Raw genomic sequence first — 18,071 nt, 5'->3', positions numbered from 1 at the left:
AGGTAAACCTGAAGGAATGGCTCAGAGAAGAGGGTGCACTCGGCGATGCCGAAAAGACAATGCAGTGCGTTGCCTTAGAACAGTTCTACCGCCTGCTGCCAGTAAACATCAAGCATTGGGTTCAGGATAGGCCAGGCGTAGACACTATCATGAGAGCGGCCAATCTCGCTGAGGAGTACGTAACCCGCCGTGCGTTCGAAGGCAACGAAGCTCCTACGAAGGAGGTGACTAAATACAGAGCCGACAAGCCAGAGCGTTGGTCGAAGTCGAATCAGTATAAATCAAAGGAAAGGTCAGATTTAGTGAAAAGTAGTGATGAGAACAGCAAGGGAAGGGAAGGGTCACCCGAACAGAGGGCAGAAAGGCAAAAGAAAAGGGCTTTCGAGGCCAAGAAACCAATAGTTTGCTACAACTGCCAGCAAACGGGGCATATCTCCGTGGGATGCAAAAATCCCAAGTTAGTATTGATGTCACTAACTAGTAACGAGGAAAACCTGAAATTGCTAGAGCCGTACATTCGAGACCTTGTGTTAAACGGCAAACAGTGTAGGGTGCTTCGCGACTCAGCAGCCACAATGGATGTAGTGCACCCGTCGTACGTAGAGGAAGGCCAGTTCACGGGAGAATGTGCTTGGATAAGGCAAGCCATGGAAACCTCCAGTGTTTGTCTCCCTGTGGCCAAGGACCTTTTTGGAGTACTAGACATTGAAGCTGCCGTCTCGGCACATCTCCCGCCTCAGTATCCATATTTGTTTTCTAACAAATCTGAAGATTTGCTAAGACGCAGGGGAATCGGGATTAGTGAAGGGATAGTGCAAGCCTTAACTCGTTCCAAGGCATGGGAGCTCGCGCCCAAGGCAGTGTACGAGTGTCCAGTAATGGAGAAAACAGGTTTGAAGGAGGATTCGTCCACCAGTACCGAACCGGACGGCCCTATAGGGGATGATGCGGAAGGTACGCCAGCTAATGAAGAAGTCAGGAAAGCAGCAGAGCCTGAAATGTCTAGCGAGGCAGAATGCAGGCAAAGGTTATTGAATATAAGCCCTGCCACATAGATTGCTGAGCAGGAAAAAGATTCCACCCTGCGTAACCTAAGGCCTGACGCTAAAGAAGGTGTAGCCAAACAGAACGTGGAGTTCCTAAAGAGGGCAGGCGTCCTCTATAGAAAGTACACCAGTCGAAAGGGAGTGAAATTTGACCAACTCGTGGTGCCGCATCCCTATCGTGAGCAGCTCCTGCACCTGGTTCACGGGGGCTTTTGGACAGGGCATCTAGGCATTCGTAAAACAAAGGACCGCTTATTGCAGGAATTTTACTGGCCCGGCTGCTTTCGAGAAATAGAAGCATTTGTAAGAAGCTGCGACACATGTCAACGCATAGGCAAGCCCGGAGATAAGGCTAAAGCGCCAATGAAACTTGTTCCCATTATCACGGAGCCATTTCGCAGGCTCATAATAGACACAGTGGGACCACTTCCTGCGACGCAGTCTGGCTATCGACATATTCTTACTGCACTATGCCCCGCAACGAAATTTCCCGAGGCAGTGCCTCTCAAAGCACTGAGCTCGGCGGAGATCGTCAACGCGCTTTTATCTATCTTCACGAGAGTAGGGTTTCCCGCAGAAATCCAGTCAGATCAAGGATCAGTCTTTACGAACGCACTGACCTCGATGTTTCTGGAAAGGTGCGGTATTAAAATTATCCATAGCTCAGTGTACCACCCGCAGTCCAACGCGGTAGAGAAATTCCACTCAGTCATGAAACGGCTTTTGCGAGCCCTTTGTTATGAGTACAAAGCCGACTGGGAGAGCTGCTTGCCTGCAGCCATGTTCGCGCTTCGAACTGCACTGCACGAATCAACAGGTTTTTCACCTTCAGAGCTCGTTTACGGACGCTGCCTTCGCTCCCCTCTCCGCATTGTTCGAGAAGCCTGGGAAGGCCGGGCAGACGATCCTTCGGTTGTGGCATACGTGCTAGAGCTGCTGGACCGTCTGCACGCTTCTCAGGAATTAGCAGGGCAGGAAATGCGTAAGGCACAAAGCAAGGCTAAGCGTTACTATGACAGGATGGCTCGCACGCGACGCTTTGAAGTGGGGGAAAAGGTAATGATCCTGAAACCCTCGTTGAAAAACAAACTAGAGGTTCAATGGGAAGGACCGGTTGACATAATTCAGAAATTATCTGAAACAAACTACGTAATCACGGTACCGGGAAAACGAAGGACACTACAAGTGTACCATAGCAATCTACTTAAACCCTACAGGCAGCGGGAAGCCATTGTGAACATGTCCCTTAACCAACCTGAGGAAACGCCTGTCGACTTTCCGGAGTTACCAGCAGTGACGGAGACAAAAGACATTGATGAGACCATTGATAAGTTAGTAGAACAGGCGGAGTTGAATCCCATTCAGAGGGCCGAACTGAGGGAACTCGTGTTTGAATTTAAAGACGTATTTTCAGACACACCGGGCAGGACGACTGCGATCGTTCACAATATCGAGTTAACCTCGTCGGACCCTGTTCGTTCGAAAGCTTATCGCGTTTCGCCTCGTCAACGTGAAGTCATGACCGCTGAAATAAACAAGATGTTAGAGCTAGGTGTAATCGAGCCAGGAGAGAGTGATTATACCTCACCTCTTATCTTGGTTGAGGCCCCAGGAAAAGAGCCGCGGCCATGTATCGACTACCGCAGGCTCAATTTAATCACGAAGGACCAGACTTATCCAATACCGCATATCGAGGAGAGGCTTGAGAAAGTGAGCAGTGCTAATTTCATTTCTACGCTCAATTTAGTCAGAGGGTATTGGCAGGTTCCGTTGACCGAGAGGGCAAGCAGGCTTGCAGCGTTTATTTCCCCGATGGGAACCTTTCGTCCGAAAGTCCCGAGTTTTGGATTGAAGAATGCGCCATATTGCTTCTCTAGCCTTATGGACTAGGTGCTACGAGGAATGGAGGACTTTGCACTTCCCTATCTCGATGACATAGCTATCTTTTCTTCATCATGGGCGGACCATATGCAACACCTGCAAACCGTGTTGTGTCGGCTACGAGAGGCCAACGTAACTGTTAAGGCTCCCAAATGCCAATTAGGGCGCGCGGAGGTAGCTTATCTAGGTCATGTAATAGGGCAAGGCCATCGTCGGTCTTCCGAGGTTAAACTGACCGCGATAGACAACTTCCCGCAACCACGCACCAAGCGGGACATCAGATCATTCCTTGGCTTGGCGGGTTATTACCAAAGATATATTCCACGGTATTCCGAGATTGCGAGTCCTTTAACGGATGCTCTCAGAAAAACAGAACCACAAACAGTAAAGTGGGACGACGCAAAAGAAAAGGCTTTTAGTATGCTGAAGAACGCACTAACGAGTCAGCCAGTGTTGAACGCGCCCGACTACTCTAAGCCATTCATTCTTCAGTGTGATGCCAGTGACAAGGGTATGGGGGTGGTGCTCTGTCAAAAGAAAGATGACGAGAACGAACATCCTGTACTGTACGCCAGTAGAAAGCTTTCAGTTCGTGAGGAAGCATACAGTGCATCAGAAAAGGAATGCGCCTGCGTAGTTTGGGCGGTACAGAAGCTAGCTTGCTATATCGCTGGCTCAAGATTCACCATAGAGACTGACACTGTCCCCTCACATGGCTGCAGTCCATGTCTACGAAAAACGGTCGTCTTTTGCGCTGGAGCTTGGCTCTTCAACAGTACACCTTCGATATTCGCTACAAGAAGGGTAAGCTTAACGGCAATGCCGACGGTTTAAGTCGTTGCCCCTAGAGTATCGAAAGCCTCATGCTCATCCGGGTTTCCGTGGCATTTTTTTCATGCATTCACATGTTTTTCCGAAGTGAAGCTGATTATTAGCTGATTTTAATAACCACGTCCTAACGCTTTCAAGAAATGGCTGTTTTTAGTGTTGAGGGGGGGAGGACGCGCGTTGGAAATGGGAAAGGTGTAGCGGTTTTCTTTTTTTGTTAAAAGCCGGGTGTGTCTTGGGGGGAGAGTGGCCTTGTGCTCGCTGCTTTGTGGTTGTGGGTCCGGCACTGTTCTGGGGTGATTGCTTGCCCACGCAGGAGACAAAAAGTTGCGAGACCTGCTTGCAAAGACCAATTTCACCGGACCGGACCAAGGAGAAAAGTCACAAGAGCGCCACGAGGACGGATGACCACTCCCGGAATCTACCTGCTACGAACGAAGGGTTCGTGACCTCTACGGGGAATCCTGATACCGAAACGCCGATCCCTCGTACAGCGGCTGCTGGCCCCTACACGTCGGGATCTTCCTCCCCCGCCGGAGATGCTGTTAGGGATGGCCCAACGCCAAGGATGATACGTCATCCCCTTGCCTTCTACATGGTCGTGGCACCGTGGGTGCTACGTCATCCCCTTCACCTCTCATTGTCGTGGCACCATGGGTGCCACGTCATCCCCTTCCCCTCTCATGGTCGTGGCACCGTGGGTGCTACGTCATCCCCTTCCCCTCTCATGGTCGTGGCACCGTGGGTGCTACGTCATCCCCTTACCTTCTCTTGGCCGGACCCCACGGCGCCGGAGAGGTCATTCACCCGACCTTCTCCCCGGATTCGTCAAAAAGAGGATCGACTTCTCCTACCCGTGCTCGGTATTGCAGGAGGAGGGGCCCTCTCTCGGTGCCTGTCACGTGTCATCGACGGAAGCAAGATCCCGCCCACACTTGTAGAGAGCCTATTTAAGGAGCTCCGGAAGATACTTCGTACTTCATACTCTTCTTATTTTCTTTCAACTACCTTTGAATAAACAGTGCAAGTTTTGCACTAGCAAATCGTCTCGCCCCTGCTAGGTCGCCATGATCTACCGGATGCCTGCAGCCCGCCGACAACACCACGCTACCCAATAAGTAATGTCGGTCGAGCTTCGATAGGCAGGCGTCGCTACTTCTCGGCAGCAGTACGGCACGCTACCCTGGAGCACGCAACAAGCCACCAGCATTGGCAAAAACGTCTGTAGGGGCTGGCGAGTCAAAATGCACCAAAATGGGCAGTGATGTAAGTAAACTGACCAGGTTGGTGAATGCAGTAGCTTGCTCATGACCCCAACAAAAAGAGGCGTCTTTCTTGAGCAGGTCAGTAAGTGGCCGGACAATGTCGGCGAAGAGCATAAGCCGACAAAACTACTGACATCTCTGACTGAGCGAGGAACAGGAAAGTCTTGGACGCCATGTACCTTGTCAGGGTCAGGTTGGACACCACTAGCACTAATGAGGTAAATGACAACAGTGATGCGACATGTAGCGAAACAGCACTTGGAGTAGTTAAGTTGCGGCCAGCACAGCAAAACACATCGAGAAAGGCCGAGAGGCAGGGTCCGGTGGTTCTCAAAAGTAGGCAAAAAGACAATCATATCATCTAGATAGCAAAGACAAGTAGACCACTTATAGAATCCATCATCTGCTCAAAGATTGCGGGCGCATTACACAATCCAAAAGGCACAACCTTGAACTGGTTAAGTCCATTTCGTGCGACAAATGTAGTCTTCTCGCAGCCCATGACAACAACGGTAGCCTGCCAGTATCCAGAGTGCAGGTCAATGGAGGAAAATTATGTGGCTCCATTGAGACAGTTCAAGGTGTAATCTATCCAGGGCAGTGGGTATATGTCCTTGCACGTGATGTTGTTCAGGTGCCGGTAGTCGACACAAAAGTTCCAGCTGCCGTCTTTCTTTTTGACTAGCACCACAGGGGACGCCCACAGACAGGAAAAAGGTTCGATAAAGCTTTTTGTGAGCTTTTCGTGATCACATAGCGATCGGCAAGGAAGACACGATAGGGACAACGGTGGGTAGGGCTTGTTCGAAACACGTTTGGCTCGGACATTGATCGCTGAAGTCGTAAATGTCATGGTATGACTCAACGATGCGGCGAAGATTGGTAGCGTGAGCAGGAGAAAGGTCAGCAGGTATCATTCCAACAAAGGCATTGCGCAGTGAACTGGTCATGGGGCAAATTAAGGATAAACTGGAGGGACTGGCGAGATCCAATGCACAAATTTCAATCTTCGGAAGCAGTGATGGTGGCAACAGACGTGCCTGCCTGAATTAGTTGAGGAGAGGCACTAAAGGTTAAGATGGGAATGGCAATGTGATTGCCAGCTACAGTCATTAGGGTGTTCGGCACGGCAACATTTTTGACGAGCAGAACGTCTGTTACCGGGGTGAGCATGTAATTGCCATCAGCCACAGGAGGGCTGGAGATCATGGAGACATACATGGCAGCACGAGGGGACATGTGCACATAGTCGAGAGAGAAGAGACGGTATGAAGATGTGGTTGGAGCACTGGCTAGGCAAGGTAATTCGAGCTGCAGGAGGCCAGTCTACAGTTAATTAGGGCAGAATGAGCTGTTAGAAACAAGCCCATAAGAAGTATAACATCATGAAGGCATTGCTCAAGAATGGTAAATAAAAAAGAAGTTGGGTGACCGACGACGACGTTGGGTGTTTGACGAGTTTGGTGATCCAGGCGGTAAACATTCCAAGGATGGTGGGAGTACCTCCATCGGCCACTCTTACAGCGTGGGATAGAACAGGTGTGCCCACCTTCCTTAGGTGATGGCAAAGACCAGAGCTCATAACAGAAATATGAGCCTCGGTGTTGACAAGTGCAGAGATGGTCACACCATCGTCAATGTCAATGTCCAGCCTCCACAGAGGCCTATCACAGAAATTAATTTCTCAAACAGAGGCAATTTATAAAGTAGAAAAAATGTGGCTGTTTTGTGGATACTTCCCAAAAAGCAACCCGTTAAGCCTGTTAACCCAATGCACTTGTTTGTCAAGACTTTCAAGAAATGATGTAAGTGAATGACACACACAAGTATGAAAAACAGCAATATATAGACAATACAGTCCAAGGGCAAGAAAGGGAGGCAAGAAAGTTTACATAACAAATGCATAATAAGCATACGAGGTGTAAATTACTTCCCTGACTAAACTGCTCTCTTGTTTAAAATCAAACTTTGCAAATTTTGCAATGCATGCATTTTAATATACCCACACTTAGGTGCATTAGTTGGTGGTCTCGTTCAGGATAAATCACCCAGGAGAAAGTATGTGTGCCAGATTGAAAAAGAGCCCATTTTGCCGCAATGGAACAGTGGCATTGTACTGTGTCACTGTTGGCATGAAACACTGTGTGCACTATGTTTCCACTATCTTGTTCTTGCAATTTTTTACTGGCATCTCCAAAGGTGACATGCACTTCCAATTTATCCTTGACGGAACTGGCAAGTACTGCACTGGACTAGTATACTTGAAACACGCACCATGAATTTCCACCTCTGTGCAAAAGGCTTATTTTATTAATAGATGGGCCATATTTATGGAACATTCGGAACAGCTATGCATGCAGAACCACAACTAAGTACAAGGGCTAACTTTAAGCCGGTGAAGCCACATGTTATCAAAGAAATGCAACTGCATATCTTAAGCATCAAGCTTTGTAAATTAAAGCTGCCACTCTTCAACCTTTTGAGCAAATAATTGTTTTACGACATGGAAACAGTGATTTTTACCCATTGTCATAATACCATATGTCTACGATGTGTCAAATTACACATTGATATAAAGTACAGACGTGTCACCTTGTAGAATGTTGAAATTTTAGAGCTTCCTCATTTATCATTGTTATAATGACACCAATAATTTTCACTTTTAAATTGTGTCCCCTGTTTAGGGCAAAAACTGATTTTAATATGAAATCAAAATAGTCAATGAAATTTGCTGAGCCCGATTTTCTGTAGTCTAATTATTCAAACCCACCCACAGCACTGATACCCACTCCATAGAACAATTATATAAATGACAGAAAAACTTTGGAAACCGTTCCTTGAATATATTATGAATAATCTTGACTAATATTTCGGTTTATCTGTGGTGCAGGTCATTCTACCTGTGTATGGAGAACAGTGAATTTTTTTTATGAACACTTGACATCTTGAGTAATAAAACAATTTTTAGTACTTCTGCCTAATCTTAGCTGTGGTTTTTGCAAATATTAAACTTCGCAAGTCTGGTAGTTTAATCAAGTTGTTTTGTTACATTTACAAGGAAACAGGAGCCATGTACAGTAAACTGCCTTGAAGCTGAACTATGTAGATATTTCCTGACAAGCTGCACAGTTCGGCGACCCTTTCACAAAACTAGATTCCTAACAAGATACTTTCTGTTCATCCTAAAAGTTTTTTTTTTTTATTCAGAGATCCACACATACTTCCTTAATGTTGCAGATGCTTTCAGGGCAAGCTTTTGAAGCTCTCCAGTCCGTAGCAGCATTTCGAAGTGCAGCTTCAGGGGTATGTCTGTAAACAGAGCCAGAAAGTAAAAGAAGCCAGTTAGGTGGACCATTCATCAGTTCCATCAAAATGATGCCAATCTGTGGAACTCAGTGGTTCCAGTTCTCACTGTGGCTCGCATATCAAACAAGCAGTGTAAGCTAACCCGAGACTGCCAGTATTGATGTTCACACAAGCAGAAAGGGACAAAATACAGTGACAGCACTACCTCCTCGGTTTTTTACTTGGAGACACTAAAGCATATACTTTGTAGACCAAGCCTTGAAGAACACATGCACTGTAGGCCTTTACAAGCAGGTATGAAAGGCAAGAGACGCACGATCTTCTACATACAGTGCACAAGAAAGAATAACACACAGTGCTGTGTGTGCATCATGTTTTGTGTCTTATGCACGTGTGTGCTGCACGTACAACACCTTGCCAGTGCTTCTGAAGAGGTATTTGTGCACGATTACGGCTGCACTGAGGTGGCAATTGCTAGAATGGCCTATTAGCCTCCAGCGCAGCCTATAGGGGTGTTTCAAGCTCCATTCGCGTGACATCATGGTCAGTGCTTGCGTCTGCGAAGTGCTAGAGTCCAGTGTTTCCGTTTGTTCACTCTAGCTTTGTACGCTATTACATTTCTGATTGTACTTTCAAATAACCTTTTCGATTGTTTTGATGTGTTAAAATTTATAAAAACGGCTCAAAAATCTGTTTCTTAAAGGGCCCCTCACCAGGCTCCATAACAAATTTTGGCTATATGCTGGAAGTTGTTACGTGTCCTCTAGGGAGCGTTCTGCCACAAAAATTTTTCAAATCGGCTCATTAATAGCCGAGATAGAAATATTTGAGCGCCACGAACCCATGATTTCAGCAGGCGGGCTCCACTGCGAAGCAAGACGCTCTCTCCACTCACCCCACCTGGCTTCTGCAAGCGAAATTCCTTCCCTGCGTTCTCCCATACAGAACCTCGACGATCGCGCAACACACACGTCACAGGGCCCGCCTTCGTATTTTTTCCTCTTTTCTTTCTTTCCCGGCGCTATGCATTTCCACTGCCGGCGTCGCGTGCCAGCTGTTGTCTCGTTCGCGCAGGCACGATTTTGCGTGCTATGCACAAGGAAACATGAATAGCGGTATAATTCAGTACTCCATGAATACTGAGGCAGAACAAGCAGATTGCAGTGCATGATCACGCACTCGAACACGGTAGAAAATGGCATAGTTTTGGTACCTGCGCACGTGACCGCACAACCGTGGGAACAAGCAGACGAAGCGGAAGTACACCTCTCTTGCTTTGGTGCGAAGTAAAACAAAAAAACATGCAGACATTCCATTTGTGTGTTTTATTGTTTCTCTAAACTTAATTCGTCAATTCAAGCAACAGATCGCACAGATAACAGATGTTGTCTTGAATAATTTTCGAAGTCATGTGTCACCACGAGCGACGTCACACTGCGGATACGAGCACGTAGGTGCAGGGACGAGAGTACGACACCGTCCGGCTTGAAGCGCACCGGCCCGCGAGGAGAAGGGAAAACGGCGTCCAGTTTGAAATTTCAGACCTTTGTGTGGGGCCTAGCGATGTAATACTTTGCAGACACGATCGTTGGCGCGCATTGTATTCTCTGCGCTTGTCAGCTCAAAATGGCCAGACCTGGTGAGGGGCCCTTTAAAGGCAATGCTTACAGTGCTGGCCAATGGAGCTTCATCCACCACGTTTCAAACTTTTCATGAGCAGCTTTAGACCCTGGAGTGGCAGTTTAGGTGGAGAGTCAAAGCATAAATGTTAAAGATAGGATCGAACATCTGAATATGAGACCAAAGAATTATTTGCTGCGGTGCAACAAGCGTGTAACAAGTTCTCACTACACAATGTTTACCTTGATTTTAGCCTGTTATAACTTGCTTTGCCACCACCACAATACATAGTAAAACACCTAATTTTTGGATTTGTTGACTGAAACTTCTGGCAGTAGCATGAGGACTGAACAAAAACAAATCGACATTCTGCTGGTGCCAATTGCTCATGAAACATATACTATACATGACACGCCCTGAATAATGCTTTTGCCAGTGGCTGTTGCGGACAATTGTGACCGCTGTAACAAGTCATTATTAGAAAAGGTATGTTTAGCTCTTCCATTAGTGCATTGTTATAGTGCCTACATTTGACTAGAACAAATATCAGACCAACAGAAGCTCAATAGGAAGTTTGCAGGGAGTATCCATCTTATATATATGCATGTACAGCGTTCACACCAAATGCAAGGTTGCTGTTCTGTGTAAAATGTGGTGTACGCCATAAGTAAGTAATACAGGGAATCTTGACACTTTCAGCAAAGTGTGGCCCCATTGTACACACTTTTAACACAATAGTTTTCAACTAAATTTATCGTCATACAGGGCACACCCCTGCATTGCAAGAGCAGTAGGCACCTTTACTCTACATAGCTTCCATATCTAAGCCTCAATTTTTCATGAGTCGCATGGCTTTGAGAAAAGTCAAACTGCACTTCAGGCTTGACAGTAGAAATCCACCAAAACATAGTTCAGGAAGCTTGCATGTACTCCTAGTATTCACAAAGCGAACGAGCTGGAGCAGTACCTTCTAGAACCACCACTTTGAGGTGCCGATCAAAGTGAACAGCGTCCTGGTCATGACATCACTCACGAAAAGGCACTGCTCCAATTTCTCGCAGCTAATAGGCCACTAATGCACCATTCTGCATGGGTAAAACGCAGAAAGGAGATGGCTTCATTGGTGCTCCATTGCGTGAATGAACTCATGAGTTGCAAGATGATAATATACTGGGGCAAAAAACGTACACTCACCAACAATAAAAGAGATTAAATAATGACATTTTGAACCCCGTACAGGTCTCTTGATCACAATGGAGATGCAAGCAAGGGTGCCTGGCTATTTATGCGTCAGGTGTATCTCTCGGGAGGATTACCACCCGTCCTGTTTATTGTTGGGTCAATTGATCTATTGTAGTACAATTCTAAATGCAAACGGGCAGGTAAATGTTCCTTGGTTGCGATGATTGCTGCCAAGTCCCAGTCAATGCAGTGTCCAGTTAGTTTGCGATGTTCTGCCAAGGCGTTTGCAGCTGTGTGGTCCTTGGTGACATCCTTTTTGCGTTGCTTCAAATGCCGTCTAAAATTTCCGAGCTTGCCGATGCACAACACGTCACACTCCTCGCACGGTATCTTGTGGATTACTCCCAGGTAGTCTGTGCACTCCAAAGAGTCTCTTGCAAGGACCAGCTGTTAGCCAAGTTTTCGGGAAGGCACGTGGGCAATTTGAACACCACAGCCTTTGAATATCCTTGCAAGGGCCTCACTCTTTCCCACAGTATAGTCTTTCACCGTGTCACGGCGGGGCTTAGCTGAATTAGCAGCACAAAAATGACGTTGCCAAAGGCCACACAGCGGTGAAACCCTTGGCGGAACATCACAAACTAACCGGACACTGCATTGACTGGGACTCAGCAGCTATCATCGCAACGGAGAAACATTTATCTGCCTGTTTGCTTTTAGAATCGTATTACATTCAATCAATTGAATGAACGACAAACAGGACGGGGATTAATCTTCCTAAGATATATACCTACATGCTGCGCCACCTCACCCATAGTCATGCGCGCCTATGCTTGCATCTCCATTGTGATCAACGGACCTGTATGGGGCCCGAAGCCTCATGTTGTTATTTTTATTTCTTTTATCCTTGGTGAGAGCCCATTTTTTGCACCAGCATGTTTCCTCTCCAGCTGAGTTTTCGTCAAACACTTGACAATGAGTTGATAACATGCATGCAGACGATTGTGATTCCCCTGCCCCTCTTATTACTGCATAGAAACTTGACCCAACCATGTATCCACAAAACATGTAGCTATATGCCATAAGCCTTTAAAGAAAGGCAAGCATAAACAAGTCACAGTAGCACCACAGAACAATTGCTATACGTGAACCCTGCCTGGGCTCAGCTACGTGCGCCCCACTCAAATGCCATCATGGAGAGAGCTCTGGGTCAATTTTTACCACCTGCCCTCTTTCATCATGCACCGAAATCTAAAATCTAAGTACTGGAGCGTTTTGCTTTCGTTCCCATTGCAATACAGTCACCGCAGCAGGAAGTTGAAGTTGCAATATTTCGTGCAGCAGGAGAAAGTCACAAACTGAGCAAGGGTGATGGAGGTAGTTAGCCTTCGCATCTTTTTTTTTAACTAGAAGGACACCTGTGTTCTTCCTGTAGTGCTGCAGGTTGCTTATTATAAAAAAACAACAAAGGCCATAAAACCTGACGCTTACATGGCCCGACATTCTATAGAAGTGACAGCATGGGGTGTCCAATATCGCAGCTGCACATCACTGTTCATTGCTTTCTTTTGAACAAGGAACAAAATGATGCAACATGTTTTTGCATATAACAGATAACCAATGAAGGGTATAATACGGGGGAAATTTGAGCAAAATCAGAGATTATTTTTTTTTTCTTAATTTCCACGTGACACCCAAGCTTTTGATGTGTCACCATGTCTTGAACTTTGCTCCCGTAATTAGAAAGAATGGTACATAAGAACGACTGTCACTTTGCTGCGCGTTTGGCATGCAGCAATGCATGCACATAAATATCCCGAGTGAAACTCCATTATAAGACACATTAACGAGCTAAAGTAATGCCTATCTTACAGCCTTCTGTACAAAAGCTAGTTTGGCTATTTCTGGTGTCGTTCACTTTACAAAACATTGACTTTATTTCTTTCAGATAAACAAAGCTCTGTTAATCAGGTAAACGTAAGTATGAAGGCATAGAAAATTGTATTAACTGTTTAACACTTTCTCAAAGTCGGAACACCGTGCTCTTGCGTAGGCGGCATTTTAAACCTCGTCTCTGTTAGGATTTCTTTTTCCTTTTCTTTTTCGTGCTGGAACAGAGGCGTGCGCTGAAAAATAAACTCGGTTGCGATGTACGTCAGTATCTCGTTATGTCACAAAACTTTTATTAAAATAAGAGATCGTCGGGACCCCCTGTGACTGCCCTTATCTGAACACGCCCCACAACCTGTCTTCCCAATAGGAATGGTTGGGGCAAGAGTGCGGAGAAGGGCTGGGTGAGTCCTCGTGGCGCACTGAACATGTGCGCCTCACAGGAGCGTTTGCAATCCCGTTGTGGCGAAAATAAACAATTCTGCGCCGAATGCCCACTACAACACAGCATGCGCACACATGCCCGAGCAGACGGAGGGAGAAGGGAGAGTGCGAGAAGAGTAGACTAGAGAGGGGCGAGAAAGGAACGGGGGTGCCGTCCGCTCGGCGGAACAGCGTCGCTCTCAGCCGCCTCCGCTTTCTCATGACCTCCAACGGAACCTGACGATGGCTCGGCACGCGCGCTTTTCCTCCCGCCATTTATCGCTCCCCGCCACTCCCCGCCATTCAAAGGGCGGCGCCAGGCTCCTCGCGGTCCAGCCATCAGATGGCGGCACCGTCGCCGTTAAAGCGGGCGCTTTGTGATCTTTGAACACGAAACGTGCTCCGAAGACTTAGCCAGAGAGCCAGCGACCGCCCAAACAGATTCAGCGCAGCCAAACCCGGACGGCGCAGGCGTGGAAGTTGCGACTACGGTGTAGTTGCGACCTCCTCAGATTGATACGGAGGAATTGAACCGCTGCAGGGGGCGAACTGGGCCCTCGTTTTGCAATGTTTCCATTTCAGTTCCTGTTCTTATTCGTCGCAGCGACGTCCGAGCTAATGACGTAGGGCGAGCATAATCAAGAATGGGCCATTATAAACTACGGCCGCTGCTTTCATAAATCCCTATACGCTCCTGACACTGGGCTTCTTCGATTTTCCACTTCTGGCTACCCGCGGGCTGCCAGAGCCAGCCAGAGCGCCTTCGTTTTTCTCGGGTTGCTCCGCCCACCGCGCGACGCACTTCCGCCGGGCGTTCGTTTTGCTCGCGCTGGACGGTTCTGGCTACCCGCGGGCTGCCAGAACCTGCCAGGACGATTTTGGTCTGGCTGCTCTCTGGAAGTTCTCTGGCTAGCAGACGACGAAAAGAGGCGATGGGCGCTCGCCGCCATATTTACGGGGACTTCACGGATTGCAACGCGGGCGCTTGAGGACTTAAATTTACCTCGCTTAGCTAACTGTCTACGGTCATCTTCGGATTTCCTTACTTCTAGCGTTATATTTTTAGGTGCTAACGCACCGTTCCGCATCGCGAAGCGGTGTGATACAAGCCGTGGTGAACCGTTTGAAGCTTTTGTGTGCGTGTCCCCAGGTGATTGCTTCTTCGCGGCGGTGAACAGCGCGCCGCGCTCTTATGCGTGCATGTTATCTGCATCGTGTTCCACTCAAGTTGTAGACGCTCATTCACACATTGCGGTACATTTTAGGTTCGTCTTTCTCTGGTGGCGTTCCTTTTCACATATCTCACGTATGTATATCTCCTTTCTCTGCAGTTAGCGAAGGCTTTGCAGCTAGCCCGTGTTCGCTCCGTCTCTCCGTCGTATGCTGTGGCAGCTCGAAACCGATATGTGTTCGAACTGCAGGCCGTTGATCTAAGAATACGCTGATTGCACTCGGTACATTTAGACACACGTACATTGGCTTATTGCTCTCATGATTGCGACCAATGTTGTTTTTCGTGTGAAACGTTTCGCTCGTCACAGGCGACGTGCATTTTCATGCGCCAGCCGCGGCCCCAGCTCCTTAAATGAGAAGCACCATCAGCCACACCAAACTTTATGAAGTCGAAGCCCAAGCAGGTCGGCGCGAAATTTTATGCGTATGAGCTAGACGTACCCGATAACCTGCTTTTTCATGTCTTGTGATGACACAACGCCAACTCATCAATGTCGCCGGTGGTCGACGTGATCGCTGCGAGCAGGGATCCTCCAGCTACCGCTTTCAAGTGTACAATCACGATTTCGCGTCTTGTCATCCGCCGCGTCGGAGGCCATCTGTTGCGCTGCGCAATTAAGCGAGGTTGGCCGAGTACGCGTCCTGCGCCGAGTCGCGCGAAATCGCGCGAAACTGATGGTATCCCTGAAAGCAACAATATATTTTCCAAGCTGGCAACGCATAAATGGGCCGTCTACGCCGAGCGCGCGCCGGCCTCGACGGGCGCTGCCATGCTGGTAGCACGTTTACATTTGGCCAGCTGTACCGGCGTTCGATTTTGCAAACTTCGGGCAGGTTCCAGTTGTCTTGGGATCCCAGCGCATGTGACTTCCTGTCAGAACCAGAACTAGCTGGCTGCCGGAACTCCGAAAATCGAAGACGCCCACTGCCCAGGCGGCGCGACCGAGCAGCGATCGTCAGCGCCACTTGCGGCACCTTCCGTCAAAACTGAAACTGATGGACCACGGTACTCAGGCTGCCCACGCGCATCTGCCAGCGTAATCGAATGCCCATGCTTGTTTTGAAACGAACAAATGGCGCAAGTTTTGCTGTGTGGTTTCCAACCAATCTCAAAATTAGACGGTCGGATACGCTCTGCCATTCGTCGTAAAGGGCAAAAGCTCTATGCTGCCGGGCACGTTCACAGCGTGAAAGAAGTCGCCGGTGTGACTGCTGGCGAAGTGTCACTCCCAGCAAGGCATACACAACTACAGCGTATCTCTGGACGTGAGAAAACGCAACTATCATATTATGCTTTGATCAAGCAGTTCAATTGAGTGAGCAGGCACGGATGAGCTTCTTGAGGGTTAGGCGTAGGCGTTCTAGGCCAACCATTTGAGTTACCGTAGACAAAACGTGTTTTTCCGTGGTGTTGTTCTGACACGCTTGCGAAGTCTCATTGGCCACGAACGATAGGCGCCATTTAAGTTATGGGGTTTAACGTGCAAAAACCACTTTCTGATTATGAGGCACGCCGTAGTGGATGAATCCGGAAATTTCACCATCTGGGGTTCTTTAACGTGCACCTAAATCTAAGTACACGGGTGTTTTCGCATTTCGGCCTCATCGAAATGCGGCCGCCACGGCCGATAGGCGCCATATCTTTTCGAATTACGAAAAGGCTCTTTTAAACAACTTGCACAAACATTGTATTAGACTGCTATGCTCTGCCAAGCAACCGCAGAACTTTGTTTGCAACTGCCGAGGAACCTGCACGACCTTGGGCCGCTCCGGCAGCCATGACTAGGGTGACCGTATCCGGCAGCCTGAACCCAAGCAGAGCCGCACAACGTGAAGCGCTCAGCAACTCATGCAAGCCAGAACACCTGCAGCCACCACGCAGTACGCTTCGTACAGCAAAATAAATAGCTCTAAATGATATTGTCACGTGGTAGTGACGGTGAAGAAAGCAGCAATACGGTGGAATACAAAACTAGCTTTTATTGGGCGAACCTGTGCCCACAACAGGCTACTTACAGCACAACGATAGCGGCGAACACGGTCGGCGATCGTCGGAAATCTGATCAGCGGGTCAAGTGCATCGGCTTTTATACAGCAGTCATCGAATGTTCCACACTAATCGTTGGGACCCGCATGCCTTCCACAAAGTTCTACAATATTCGAGTCACGCGATGAAATCAGATAACACAAGGTTCGGCGGATAGAAGCATCGGTAACTTTCCAGAAACTTCGGATACATGCAGGCGCGTCCCGCGCTGTGCGATAACATTTCTTAGGCGGCAAAACATGCCCGATAAAGACAAGTACACGTGTCAATACCTCCCTCTTAAAAAGCATCGACCCGATGCTACAAATACAGGAGAGCGAAACACAAAAGGACACTTATTAAACATAAGTAACAAAACAACGAAAAGAAACAAAGTCCAAAGGTCAGTTACGCGAAGCCCCAAAGTTCATTAACGCTGGTAGTACGGCTTGAGTCGCACAACGGGGACTATTTCAGGTCGTGAGCGGCGCCGCTGTGATAGCGAAATGCCGTCTGGCACGACCTCATAGTCCAGTGCGCCAATACGTCGGATGATCTTGTACGGTCCGAAATAGCGACGCAAAAGCTTCTCGCTCAGTCCTCGTCGGCGTACAGGGGTCCAAACCCAAACACGGTCACCGGGTTGGTACTCGACGAAGCTTCGTCGGAGGTTGTAGTGTCGGCTGTCGGTCCTCTGCTGGTTCTTTATTCGCAGGCGGGCGAGCTGTCGGGCTTCTTCGGCGCGCTGGAGATAGGTAGTGACGTCAAGGTTCTCCTCGTCAGTGACGTGCGGCAGCATGGCGTCGAGCGTCGTCGTCGGGTTCCTGCCGTAGACCAGCTTGAACGGCGTGATCTCTTGTTTCTTGCACCGCCGTGTTGTAAGCGAATGTTACGTACGGCAGGACGGCATCCCAGGTCTTGTGTTCGACGTCGACGTACATCGCTAGCATGTCGGCGAGGGCCTTATTCAGCCGCTCCGTAAGACCATTCGTCTGCGGATGGTAGGCCGTTGTCCTCCTGTGCCTTATCTGACTGTATTTCAGAATGGCTTGGGTGAGTTCCGCTGTAAAGGCCGTTCCTCTGTCAGTGATGAGGACTTCCGGGGCGCCATGTCACAGCAGGATGTTTTCGACAAAGAATTTCGCCACTTCGGCTGCGCTACCTTTCGGCAGTGCTTTAGTTTCAGCGAAGCGGGTGAGGTAGTCCGTCGCCACGACGATCCACTTATTTCCGGTTGTTGACGTCGGAAAGGGTCCCAGCAAGTCCATCCCGATCTGCTGGAATGGTCGGCAAGGAGGCTCGATTGGCTGTAGTAATCCGGCTGGCCTTGTCGGCGGTGTCTTGCGTCGCTGACAGTCTCGGCATGCTCTG

The 18,071-nt window shown here is 48.4% G+C and overlaps 1 protein-coding gene across 1 annotated transcript in view; it reads right to left on the bottom strand.

Annotated features, from left to right (window-relative positions):
• nsl1 (non-specific lethal 1) overlaps positions 1-18,071 on the bottom strand; it is a 198,869-nt gene that overhangs the window by 42,799 nt on the left and 137,999 nt on the right. The window contains exon 3 of the mRNA XM_075691598.1: positions 8,242-8,329. Coding sequence (XP_075547713.1) covers positions 8,242-8,329 — 88 coding nt within the window. The remainder of the gene's footprint in view (positions 1-8,241; positions 8,330-18,071) is intronic.

This window comes from Dermacentor variabilis, chromosome 5 (genome assembly GCF_050947875.1).
Source record: "Dermacentor variabilis isolate Ectoservices chromosome 5, ASM5094787v1, whole genome shotgun sequence".
Classification (NCBI taxonomy): Eukaryota; Metazoa; Arthropoda; class Arachnida; order Ixodida; family Ixodidae; genus Dermacentor; species Dermacentor variabilis.
The sequence above is the reverse complement of the archived record's forward strand: the minus strand, read 5'-3'. Positions and strand labels throughout refer to the sequence as shown.